This window comes from Microcaecilia unicolor, unplaced genomic scaffold (assembly GCF_901765095.1).
Source record: "Microcaecilia unicolor unplaced genomic scaffold, aMicUni1.1, whole genome shotgun sequence".
Taxonomy (NCBI): Eukaryota; Metazoa; Chordata; class Amphibia; order Gymnophiona; family Siphonopidae; genus Microcaecilia; species Microcaecilia unicolor.
The window spans coordinates 68,060-80,783 of NW_021963234.1; the positions used below are offsets into that span (position 1 = coordinate 68,060).

Genomic DNA, 12,724 nt, shown 5'->3' on the forward strand with positions numbered 1-12,724 from the left:
GCATTATTGCCATAACACACCTTAATTACCATCCCCTTAATGATATGCTTCTTCAAGACCCTGAAGCACATTACAGGATCAAACAACAATAATATGCATTGTACAATCATGAATATAATCATAACAATAAAAAGTACTCTACCATGACTCAATAAATGGCTCCTACTTACTCCTTAAAAGTATCCATCAATCACTAGGCCTTAATTCCTTTTCAAAACACTAACAGGTCTCTCTCTTGATGAAGAGACAGAGGCAGAGAAATCCAAAGGGTGGGGATTTAATAAAGGGTAATTGATGAAAACATCCTTTTAGACTCTACATCCTTCACAGAAAAAAAAGGATCAGATGGTCCTGATTATGTAATGACTTATCAAAGGGACTAAAGTCAAAAATGTCCCATGTAAGCCAAGCTAAACCATAGATAATTCTAAATACTCAAATTACTTTTGAGTTACAAGGATGCTAACAAAGGGCTTTAGGTCCTGGGCAACTGAAGACAAAACGGCTGTATGCTACCATTAAATGAATGTGTTTTGGTTGTTATTACATCATATATGCCAAAGAAACAGACTTACAGCATGCACGTCTAAGGAGTCCACAGTGAGATCATAAGGATCCATGTTAAGACTATCAAACAGTTGCTTCAGCGTCACTTTCTTTCCTCCTTTCTCAGCAACAATCCTGTCTGATTCAGTCCGATAGGTATGCTTGATGAATCGGAGCAAATGTTTCTGATTCATGCAGGCAGCAGCATGGATGTGAGTATCAACCTAGAATGAGAAAATTACCACAGGCGTCCAGTCACTTAACATTTGAGTAGGACCATTATTGCCATGCAAACCAACGTGCAAAAGAGACAAGCTACATGAGTGAATTCCCCTAGGGTAGGGTTGAGGGTATCAGGTCTTGAACTGATGAAAGAGCCAGTTTGGAAGAGAGAAATCCCTCTGTGGCCCATTACAAAGAGATCCCTTTTAAATAGTGTTCTATTAGAATAGCCAAATCTAAATATTTTAAATAAATAAATAAAACGCTGACCACGGTATTTGAGTGTATGCCTGGATATTCATTATCAGGCCATAGCTAGATAGCAGCACAACTTGCCAGGGCTGCTGAGAGACAGAGCCAGACCCGGGATAGGGCCGCCGCCGCTGGGCACCCCAAAGGACCGCTGCTGCCTCCCCCTCTGGACCTCTGCATAGCCAGACCACAAAAATTGGGGGGGCTGGAGCCCAAAGTGGGGGCACATTTTGCCCCACCTTCCTGCACCCTGCTGCAACTCCACATACCTTGTCTGGTAGAAGTCCCCAAGCCCCACCAGCAGAAACCTTACTCCAGCATTGTTCTCTGCCGCATTACCTGCCCTGCAGCTGCTTTTCCCCTTGATCATGCATGATGTACAGGGTTTGGGGGCCCCCACCAGCCAAACCAGAGACCCCAAAGTCCTGTGTCTGCTCCTCCCCAGCCTCTAAGGGGGGTCCAGCACCGGAATTTTCTCTCTCCTGATCCTGTCAGGATGAGATCACCTGGGTCCCGTCAGGAGCAGGAGAGAAACAGACCCTGGCACCGGGCTCCCCTAGGAGGACGGGCCCAGGAGAATCTTGCCCCCCCCCCCCCCCACATCTCCCTCTCAGTGACCCTGCAACTTGCAACCTTATATGCCCCCCCCCCACCCTCCATCCTATCTTTAATATTCTTCCCTCTTCTATCTTATTTCTTTTTTTTTTTTTTTTTTTTAACCATATTTTATTAAAGATTTTATGGAAATTTTACATCAATGTGGAAACATCACTGATCGAACAGACACATACGGAATAACTTACTATTAGAAAACATCCCACAACCAACTTTATCAACACAATATAATTCCTTCTTTACTATTATTCCATCATTCCCTCCCTCCCCTCCTCGCCCCCATTACTATCCCCTCCCCCCCGGAGCCAGATTTTCTCACGTTTCTCCTCGTATGGGCCCCATGTTTTCTGAAACATCCCTAGCAAACCCTTCCTCATCGCAGTCAGTTTTGCCATTTGGTATATATATTCTACTTTATATCCCACTCTTTGCAAGGGTGGAGTTTCCCGTGTCTTCCAAGCCCTTGCCAGCTGCATTTTGGCCGCAGCAAATATCTGAACAATAAGCTTATGTTCTTGTACTCTAGTTTTTTGTGGGCGGGCATGCAATAGGCAGTATTCTATCTGGCGTGTATAGCCCCCTGTGCCCAGTTCATTGACTATAGCTATAATTTGTTCCCAAAAGGCACATACCTTGGGACACTCCCACCAGATGTGTAAAAAGGATCCCTGCCCCCCACATTCGCGCCAGCAGTCCTTAGATATCTTTGGATAGATCTTGTGGAGGCGTAGGGGCGTATAGTACCACCAAAACAATATCTTGTACCCACTTTCAATCATCGGCTGAGTGATTGATGAGCGCACCAGGAACCTGAAGCTATTAGCCCACCAGCCTGTAGGGAAATTCTTTTGTAACGTTTTCTCCCATCTGTCTGTATAAAAGTCAATCGGGGAGCCCATGAGCAAAAGAGCCTTATAGAGTCTAGTTATACATCCCTTCCCTCCTCCTACCCTTATCGCCCGCTCTAAGCCCGTCTCCGCCAGCTCCAGCTCATCCCTTGCTTTCCTCTGAATATAGTCTCTCACACAGTGATAGTACACGAGGTCCCTGGGGGATAAGTCATATTCCTCCTTCACTATCTCAAAATCTTTTACCGCATTCTCATCCCATAACTGACCCAACCTATATAGCCCTTTGCGGGCCCACATTTGATAGGTCTTTTCCTCCGTCCCCAAAGAAAAACCCGGGGCATCACTTATAGCCGTTTGTAAAAAATATTGCCTCTCTGGGAACACTCTATTTCTAACTTGTAGCCACGTGTTAAGCAGATGAGCTAGTCCCACCGGCACCTTGCGAAGAGCTGTCAGGATCTGTTGTTTCGGTCCCCATAACACATTGCCTAAATATTTAGTGCCCATCCATGCCCTTTCCCAGTGGAGCCATTTCTTGTTATTACTGGGCTGCCATTCAGCCAAAATTTTTAATTGGGCTGCTTGATAGTATAGGAAAAAATCGGGGACACCCATCCCTCCTAATGCTGGGGGGTGGTGCATTGCTCTCCTACGGATTCTTGGTGGTTTCTTTTTCCAGATGTAGGCAAATACTTTTCTATGCAGTTGCTGGAAAAAGGAACGCGGAATAGGCACCGGTAAGGCCATGAACATGTATAATAACTTGGGTAGTATAATCATTTTTATTGCATTAATTCGACCCGACCATGACACTGTCCTGGCTTCCCATCTATCTAGTTCCAGAAATAGTTCTTTACTTTTTTGGGGGTAGTTTGCCTGATATAGCTGATCTATTTTTGCTGTTATCTGCACTCCCAGATATCTAATAGAGTTTTGTGCCCATACAAATGGGTAACGCTGTTGTATCTCTCTCATATCATCCTGGTCTACTGACAGGTTTAGAATCTCAGATTTTGTCATATTTATCTTGAATCCTGACATCCTCCCATATTGTTCAAATATCTCCATCACCTTCTGCAATGACAGCACCGGGTTCGAAACTGTCAATAAGATATCGTCTGCGAAAAGCATTATTTTCTGCTCACGGGAACCCCGAACCACCCCTCTAATATCAACCTGTTCTCTAATTTTCCTGGCCAGTGGTTCTATCGACAATGCAAACAGCAAGGGAGACAGAGCACACCCCTGTCTCGTGCCTCTATACAATTGGACCGGCTCGGTTAACCCCCCATTGATCTTAAGTAGGGCTAGAGGTTTATCATATATAAGATTTATCCACTTGTCAAATCTCTCACCCATGCCCATCCTCCCTATCAAAGACTGCAGGAAGGCCCAGTCCACCCGGTCAAAGGCCTTCTCTGCGTCTATCGACAGCAGCAGGGCTGGGCTCCCCTCCTCCTCAATCTGTTGGATCACATGCATCAGGGTTCTTATATTGTCACTGCCTTGACGTCCCTCAATAAACCCCGCTTGATCCTGATGGACCACACGAGGCATTATCCCTCCCAATCGATTGGCCAAAATTTTAGTAAAGATTTTGTAGTCATTATTTAGCAGGGATATGGGTCGGTACGACGCGCACTTCTGCGGGTCCTTCCCTGGCTTCAAGATCAGTACTACCTCTGCCACTCTCCAAGAGTATGGCAGTGAATGTTCCTCGTCGAAGGACCCAATCGCCCGCAGTAGCAGGGGGGCAAGCCATTTCTTAAACATCTTATAGAATCTGATTGGGAAGCCATCTGGGCCTGGAGCCTTATGTGTAGGCATCCCTGTTATCGCCTCTTCCACTTCTTCTATTGTTATTTGCGCTGAAATGTCATCCCGGTCCTTCTCTGAAACCCCCTGTAAGCCCAGGTCCTTTATATACTCTTCCTGCTCTTCCCTATTTGCAGTTTGCTCCCTCTCATAAAGCTGGCCATAGTATTCCCAAAAAGCGTGTTGTATAGCCCCTGTGGAGGTGCACATCTCTCCACCCTCCGACTTTATAGCAGCTATAGAGTTACGTTGTGCTCGTTTTTGCAGTTTACGGGCCAATAACCTGCTAGCCTTGTTCCCGAACTCAAGTGCTCCTGCTGCGCTGCTTGTAACTGAGCTGCTATTTCCGCTAGTTGGGTCTCATTTAGTTGTCTACGTATTTGTTGTATCTGTCTCTCTCGCTCATTATCCCTGGGGTCTGCCTTATGTGCCTTTACCAGATTGTCTAGTTGCTGCCGCAGTGTGGCCTCTCCCTGTTTCCTTTCCTTATCTACATGAGATTGCAGCGCAATGATATGCCCTCGCACCACCGCTTTCATACCTTCCCATACACTCACCGGTCGTGCTTCTCCATTGTCATTCAACCGGATGTATTCCTCAATACATTTCTCCACTGCACTTGCATGCTGAGGGTCTAACAAAAGTGCTTCATTCATACGCCAATTCCTGTGGCCCCTCTTCTCTCTTATAAGGCTTAGCTCTATGCTGACCGAGCAGTGATCTGACCAGGAGCAAGGCTCAATCTTAGTCCTATAAATTTTGCCTCGAAAGGTTTCCTCCCCCAACCAGTAATCTATGCGTGAGTACGTTTTATGCTTAGGGGAGAAATATGTATAGTCCCTTTCAGTCCCATGGATTTCCCTCCACATATCCACAAGGCCCTCGCGGGCCATCCATTCATTCATTGCATCTCTATCCCTTTGGGCATAGCCTGCTGTCCCCCCTGAGTTATCTACGCTCGGATTTAAGGTGACATTAAAGTCGCCTCCAATCAATAGAAGGCCCTTTGCTCTCCTCCTAATTACTCCCTCTATTTCTTTTATGAACCCCCCTTGGTCTTCATTGGGAGCGTACACATTCATCAAAGTGTACTGCACATTCAGCATTGAGGCCACCAGAATCAAATACCTTCCCCCGGGGTCCCGTATCACTTCGTTCACACTCCATGGGCACGCACTGGAAAGCGCTATTAGGACCCCTTTGCTTTTGGTTCCTGCAATATTAGATGCATAGTATATTAGGGGATATCGTTTATGTTTGACCAATTTTTCATGCCCGCGCTTCAAGTGCGTCTCCTGGAGGAACACAACATCTGCCTTCAAACGCAGCATTTCTCTAAACATCTGGTTGCGTTTCTGCGGGGAGTTAAGCCCTCTCACATTCAACGTTACACAGTTAAGAGCCATGGCATTTGCTTTTATATTGTTCGTACATCCAGGCTTCCTCTGGCCTTCCCCACGGGGTCTCCCTTCGTTTGATTATATCATATCTGTCTGCTCCTCCCACCCTCCCCCCTCCCCCTTTTCCCTCCCCTCCCCCCACCCCCTCCTCTTCATACATTTTAAGCACCCTTCTTCTTCTAGTTGCTAGGTGCTACCCGTGAAGGAAGTGGCTCCTCCACACCCTATTGTCGTTCTTTTCTAGCATTGATACATATCTTCAACTATATACATGTAAAATCAATACTTTAAGCATCTCAATCCCTCCCCCCCCACATCTCTATATACCCCTCTTTTTGATACCACTCAATCATCTTTTCAGTCCTCTCAGCACGCCATGGGGGCTGTATTCTCCAATCGCTAAGATTGCTTGCTTCAGCCCCGGGAATCTCAAGTCAAACGGTTTGCTGATTGTTGTCTCTGCAGCCTGTTGCGTCTTGCTCGCTGCCATTTTGGCTGGGTGGCCCTCCCTCCCGAGTGGCCTCTTTTTCCTCCTGCACTTGGTGGGAACTCGGCCAGCCCCTCTGGGAACAGTTGCTGTGCCTCTGCTCTCGTTCGAATCTGCTGCATTTTGCCTTCTTTATAAAACACCAGTGCGAAAGGATGTCTCCATTTATAGCGTATGTCCATCTCTCGTAGCTTCGCTGTGACCGGTTTCAATTCAGCTCTCCGCTTTAATGTCGCCGCTGCCAAATCTTGATATACCTCTATGCGGTGGGTGTCCCATTTAAACTCTGCGCTTTTGCGAGCTGCTTGTAACACTTTCTCCTTCATCCCATATTCTCGAAAGCACACGATGATATCTTTGGGCAGATTCTGTCTTGTCGGGCCCAGCGCCCTGTGTGCCCTTTCCAGTTTGATGTCCTCTGGGCTCACCTCGGTTCCATCCGTCAATAGTAGCGCACTAGCCACTTTTTGTATCACATTCTCAGCCTCACGGTAGGCAGGAGTCTCTGGTAGGCCTCGAAAACGGAGGTTGCAGCGCCTGCTCCTGTTTTCTAAGTCCTCAAGCTTGTCATTAATTTGTTGTTGCCCCAACCTAATATCAGAGATTTGCAATTCAACTGCTGTCAGAGCCTCCGTATGGTCTTCCATTCGCGTTTCTACTTCTTCTACTCTTTGGCCAATCTCCGCGATTTCTCCTCGCAAGCTGGCCCCCAGGTTCGTGAGTTCCTCCCGAACCACCTTCAGATCAGATCTTATTTCCTGCAGCCAGTCCCGTAACTCGGGTAGGATTTCTCCCAACCTATCTGTTTGTTCTTGAGAGGTGAATAGTTCTGGCGCCGTGTCTTGTGTGCACGCGGTCAGTGCCGGCTGTTCCGCCATTTTTTTTTTCTGCGTCGCACTGCCTTCAAACGCGAATTGCGTAAGATTTACCGCTCCTCCGTTCGCCTGCATCCTGAATTTTTCCTTACCACTATCTGGGTATCTCTGATAACTCTGTTGGCTATCAATTCGCCACCGTGGGGGAGAAGGAGATTGCTTTCTAGCCGCGGGTGCCTTGGAGCTCAGCGTTTAAGCAGCCATTCGCTTCGCTGACGTCACTTCCTCCTTTCTATCTTATTTCTCAGTCTCCCCACACTATCATTTTAGATTATAAACTGCCCAGATAGCCCATCTGATAGGCGGGGTAGTAAATTAAAAATAAATTTTAAATGGAATATCCGGGTATAAGATGAATACTAGAAGTTCTCTGGGTATTGCCAATATTCAGTGCTGGGATCAGGATAACTATCCAGATACATCAAGGCTGTCCTAACTTATCTGGATAGTTCTCTGAGTACTGGCACTAAACAACAGGCGCTGACACTATCCAGATAGTAGAAGCACAGAGAGGAAATTATCTGCAAATGCTCAGCAGCAGACGGATGAGGCAGACGAGCAGATAGTAGAGGTAAGAAGTTTTATTATTCGAAAGTGTCCGACGTGATCATGTCTCGCTTGCACACAGGCTGCGTCAGAGGCCAAATGACAATTCAGACATAAATTAAATTAAAGCCAATCCAATAAGTTACACATATATATCAATTAAATCAACAAATAATGATAAATAAATGAAACATTAAAATCAATGATTCATACATAACAAAAAAAGCTTTCCATATTGGTAATTATAAAATAGTCAAAAGTGTATGAGACACAAATACTAATATAAAAGAAACAAAAATTCAACAGGCTATGAAAGGTACAAAATATATGTAATAGAATCTAATGTGAGTTGTAAATGAAAAATGCACAAACTCCTGAATTCTATATAGAGCGCCTAGAGATTATGGTGCAGATTCTATAACAACGCGCTAACTTAATTGGCTTAACAAGTTAATCAGCGTTGATAACAGCTCTTAACAAGCAATGATGAGCCTAATTGGTACGGATTATAATTTACTTGCATAACTCGCTAAGCGTATTCTGTAATGAAGTGCGCCTAACTTTTAATGTGTTCTGGAAAAAAGGGACATTTTGTAGGCATTCTGAAATTTACGCACGTAGTTATAGAATATGGCCCAATGTGTATAAATCTAAGTGCCGGGATTTATGCCACATTTTCATCGGTGTAAATGGATGAGTGTAGTTTTAGGCACTGAGATATGAACTAAACATATTCTATAATCGGCACCTAAATCTAGGCGCCGAATATAGAATATGCTTAGTTGGCACTGATTTCAGCACCAATTTTGTAGGCACCATATATAGAGAATCTCCTCCAAAGTGTATAATCATTACAGATAACTCTCTGTTGCACCAGTGACTGAACTAAAAAAGGACACATACCTATAGGGGATCCAAAATAATCCTTCCCCCACCAGGGCAGTCAGTAAAGAGTTTCAGATGCACTATCCAGATAATGGTTCCTGAAAATCAGTGCTTCGCCCCAGTGAACAGCACTTATCCGGGTAGGAGCGGCTTCTACCTAGTTAAACACCTCTGAATATCAACTCCCAAAGACACCCCTTGAACAGACCCTCCCCCTGAAAGAACCCTACTCGCCTACAGACACCCTGGGTCTACCTCTTCAATGGTAGGGACTTTTGGGGCAGGAACAATCCTCAGTCACTCCTGACCCTGCTATCGCTGTTTTCTAGGGCCTGCTATCAATGTTCCATTTCTTCATCTGAACCACAACAACTGTGCCTTATTCTTTATACCCTCTCAAATGGAAAGGCGCTTCTCCTGGACTGCTTGCAGTACTTTCATGACACAGTTGTCCCTGCATGTTGATTGTGAGTTACTGTACTACCCTTGCAGAGAGCCCGCATTACCAAGATGCTGAACTTGCTGGTTCAGTGCTGCAGAGCTGGGCACATTTCTCAGCTCAGGTTTCCTTGCTTATGGTGCCCTACTCTGTTTATTTATCCCCCCCCCCCCCCCCCCCCCCCCCCCCCCCCCCCCCCCCCCCCGCACACCCTGAGGGTTCAGGTCACATTCTGAGGCCAAGAGTTTCACAGTAATGAATTTCTAGAATCTGACTGGTCAAACTATAGTTAGAACAAGTTATTTCCAGGACAGAAAGTGCTCACCTTTATGCATTTCAAATATATTAATTGTTTAAAGCTGCTGCTGCTGCACAGGCAGTGTTAAGACAAGGAGAAACCTCTTTGGTGCACTAAACCTCATGGCCCCAGGTTTCTAAAGAGTTTTATGTAGGCATAGAATAGGATAAGCTGTTCTGGTAACAGTTTTATACTGCCACAGCTTATTGTTTTCTTTAAGAAGCTGTTGTAAATATATCTTTAACTTTGTTTACGCTTCTTTTATATACCATTGTGTTTATCTATATTAGAATATGATTTTCTTTCATGTCTTCTGAATTATTTCACTCTGTTTCCTTTTACACCAAGGGGACAATGCTGCAGTGTGATGAGCGCTAATTCTCTAACAGCATCTGGGCATCCAGATTCCAGTATGGAATACTGGCATAAGTTGCCTACTTATGGCATCTGAATAGCAGATGTAAATGAACACTTAAATGTAGTACTTTAGCATCTCAATGGCTGTATTCCATCATTTACACACACAAAAATCTAGCACGCCAATACCCTGTCCATGTACCTCCCTCTTGCCATTATGCTCTATCCCCCAGATCCTATAAAAATAATTAATGGGCTTTAATTACTGGAGTTAACAAGCACTTAATTGGCACTAATTATGATTTGGGCACTAATATGGCTGTGTGCTATTCTGAAACAGTGGGTACCTAAATCAGATTGTGTGCAACTCAATAGGGGGGGTTGGCCATGGGAGGGTCGGGGCATTCACTAGAGATGCAGTGTTACAGAACAGCGGGGATCCACGCCCAACTTGCATGCCAGGATTTGCACCAGGTTTCAGCTGGCGAACTTGGTGCTCAATGCTATTCTATAAAGAGCACTCATAATGTTGAGCGCCAACTTTTAATCGGTGCCTAATTTTTTTCACCATTTAAAGAATTTCCTCCTCACGTTCTAGACTACTGCTGAGCACACACATAGCACTTGTGCTCATACTATATAATTTTAGTGCACAAATGGTGCCTACATTTAAGCACTAAGGGCTAGATTCTATATATGGTGCCTGAAAAATCCACGTGGTAAACAAATACACCTAGGTGTAGTCTCTAAAGTACACCTAAATTTTATAGAATTTGCTTAAATTTCCACGCGATTTATAGAATATGCCAAGCATCTCTTCACGCAACCAAATTTGGTTATGTCCGTTTAGGCCATGTTTTACTTGGCCTAAATCCCTACGCCTAAATTAGGCACAGAACAGGTATATTTTATAATAATGCACATAGAATTCTGAAATACCTACGACCCACCCATTCCATGCCCATAACCACAGGAAAACACTGCCTTTTTGCTGATACCAAAAGATACAACAGGGCACGTACCCTGGAACAGAGCCATAGCGAGGGGAGCTGACACCCGGGGCGGGTCGCCGCTGCGCACCACCCCCCCCCCCCTGGGTGCAGCACGACGCACCCTCCTCCCGCTGGAGCGCACCCCCCCTGGAGCGCATACCTTCCCCCCCCCCACCAGAGCGCATACCTGCGGCGAGAGACGGGTGGGAGGGCCGATCCGCCCCGACTGCATGTTGCTGGGGGGTGTCGGCTCCGCGCTGGTTCACTGCTCTCTCTGTCCCGAAACAGAAAGTAACCTGTTCCGGGGCAGAGAGGGCAGTGCACCAGCGCGGAGCCGATACCCCCCAGTGGCGTGCATCCGGGGCGGACCGCCCCCCGCCCCCCCTTCCTACGCCACTGCCCTGGAAAGTGTGGAACACATCAAGAAGAGTCTAGTGAAGCTTGAGAAATAGTCTCAAGTGTGGCAGCTAAGATTTAATGCTAAAATAGGCAGGGGAATGCATTTGGGGTATAAAACCCCAAGGGAAAGGTACAGTAAAGGGAATGGAGTACTTCTTTGCATGAAAATAGAACAGGATCTAGGATTGATCATATCTAATTACCTTAAGGTAGACAATTAGGTAGAAAAGTTAATGGCAAGAGCTAGAAGGATGCTTGAGTGCACAGGACAAGAATGGTCCATACGAAAAATGAGATGATAATGCCTCTATATAAATCTCTGGTGAGACTTAGTTTGGAATACCCTATGTAATTCTGGAGCCCACACCTTCAAAAGGATATAAGCAGGATGGAATCAGTTCAGAAGTAGATATTAAAATGGTTAATGATCTTCATTATTTAACATAAGGGGAGAGACTTAATCTAAATATGAATGCTATTGAAGAAAGACAGGAGAGGAGAGATATTATACAGACATCAAAATACTTCCAAAGTATAAAAGAGTACATAGGAGTTAGGCCTTTTTTTCAAAGGAAAGCAGGATCTGCGATAAAATCACAGGATGATGGTGAAAGGGGCAGATGCAGAAGTAATATAAGGAAATATTTCTTTACAGAAGGGATAGTGGATGCATGGAACAGCCTCCTACTGGAAGTGGTGGAGATGAAGATGGTATCTGAATTCAAGAAAGCATGGGACAAACACAGAGGATATTTGAAGAGGAAGGGATTGTAGAGCTTTATAAGCTGGTATGGGCAGACTGAATAGGCCATATGGTCTTTAAATGCGGTATTTTTTCTACGTTTCAATAAAACCTTATGCAAATTAAGGCATTTGGAAGTACTAAAATTCATTTCCAATGTTTTGAAATAATCTATTTCATTGACCTACTAGCAACTGAAAAACAGGTTAAACAAAGATTGCGAACTCATTGCGAAGTCAATAAAACTTGTATAATTAGTGTCCTCAACTGTAGCAATAATTATGGATGACTCATTGGTGAGTTACCTAAAATATTGAGGTATGACTGGGTGTGAGTTAGATATTACTACAGGACATATATATTTGAGGTGTTGTAAAACTTGTCACATGAGACTCTTAAAACGAAATTGTTCTACTTCTAAAATGTATGATCTTGTTGGAAACAAGCAGCAATGGCTAAACTGTTCTCAAAATGTGTTTTCTAAGTCCCCGCCTCTCTATAATTGTTTCTTATTTTTCATTTTCAACTTTTATAGCATTTTTCTTCACCTGTTTTGCTAGTTCACATTTCTTTTCCATTTCTGACTCTATATACACACTATATCAAGACCCCTCTCCTAATGCACGATCTTCTATAAGAGTACATAATCGTTGTAACATGTAACTGCAAGGGGTCGTACACATGGGTGGAGCATGGGCATGTCTCCTACTTAACACACACAACTTAGAGAATACTAAGGGGCCCTTTTACCCAACTGCAGTAAAAATAAAATGGCCATAGCGCGCCCTTACGCAAGTCATTCCTGCGCACTAAGGCCATTTTTACCACAGAGGTAAAATGGCTGATTTTCCTATTTCCCTTATTAATGGCCACATGCTAATTTCCCCATTAGCATGTGGCCGTTAGCTCAAGAGCCCCTAATGGCACTCATTATGTAGGCGGCAAGGGCTCACACACTAATCAGTTAGCGCAAGGCAATGTAGATGCACTAACCAATTAGCAC

General features: G+C 44.8%; 1 protein-coding gene across 3 annotated transcripts in view; it reads right to left on the bottom strand.

The window, feature by feature from the left end:
- Nucleotides 1–12,724, bottom strand: part of LOC115459096 (AMP deaminase 3-like) — a 99,147-nt gene that overhangs the window by 36,210 nt on the left and 50,213 nt on the right. For all 3 annotated transcript variants that reach the window (XM_030188961.1, XM_030188960.1, XM_030188962.1), the window contains one exon: nt 576–770. In XM_030188961.1, coding sequence (XP_030044821.1) covers nt 576–770 — 195 coding nt within the window. The remainder of the gene's footprint in view (nt 1–575; nt 771–12,724) is intronic.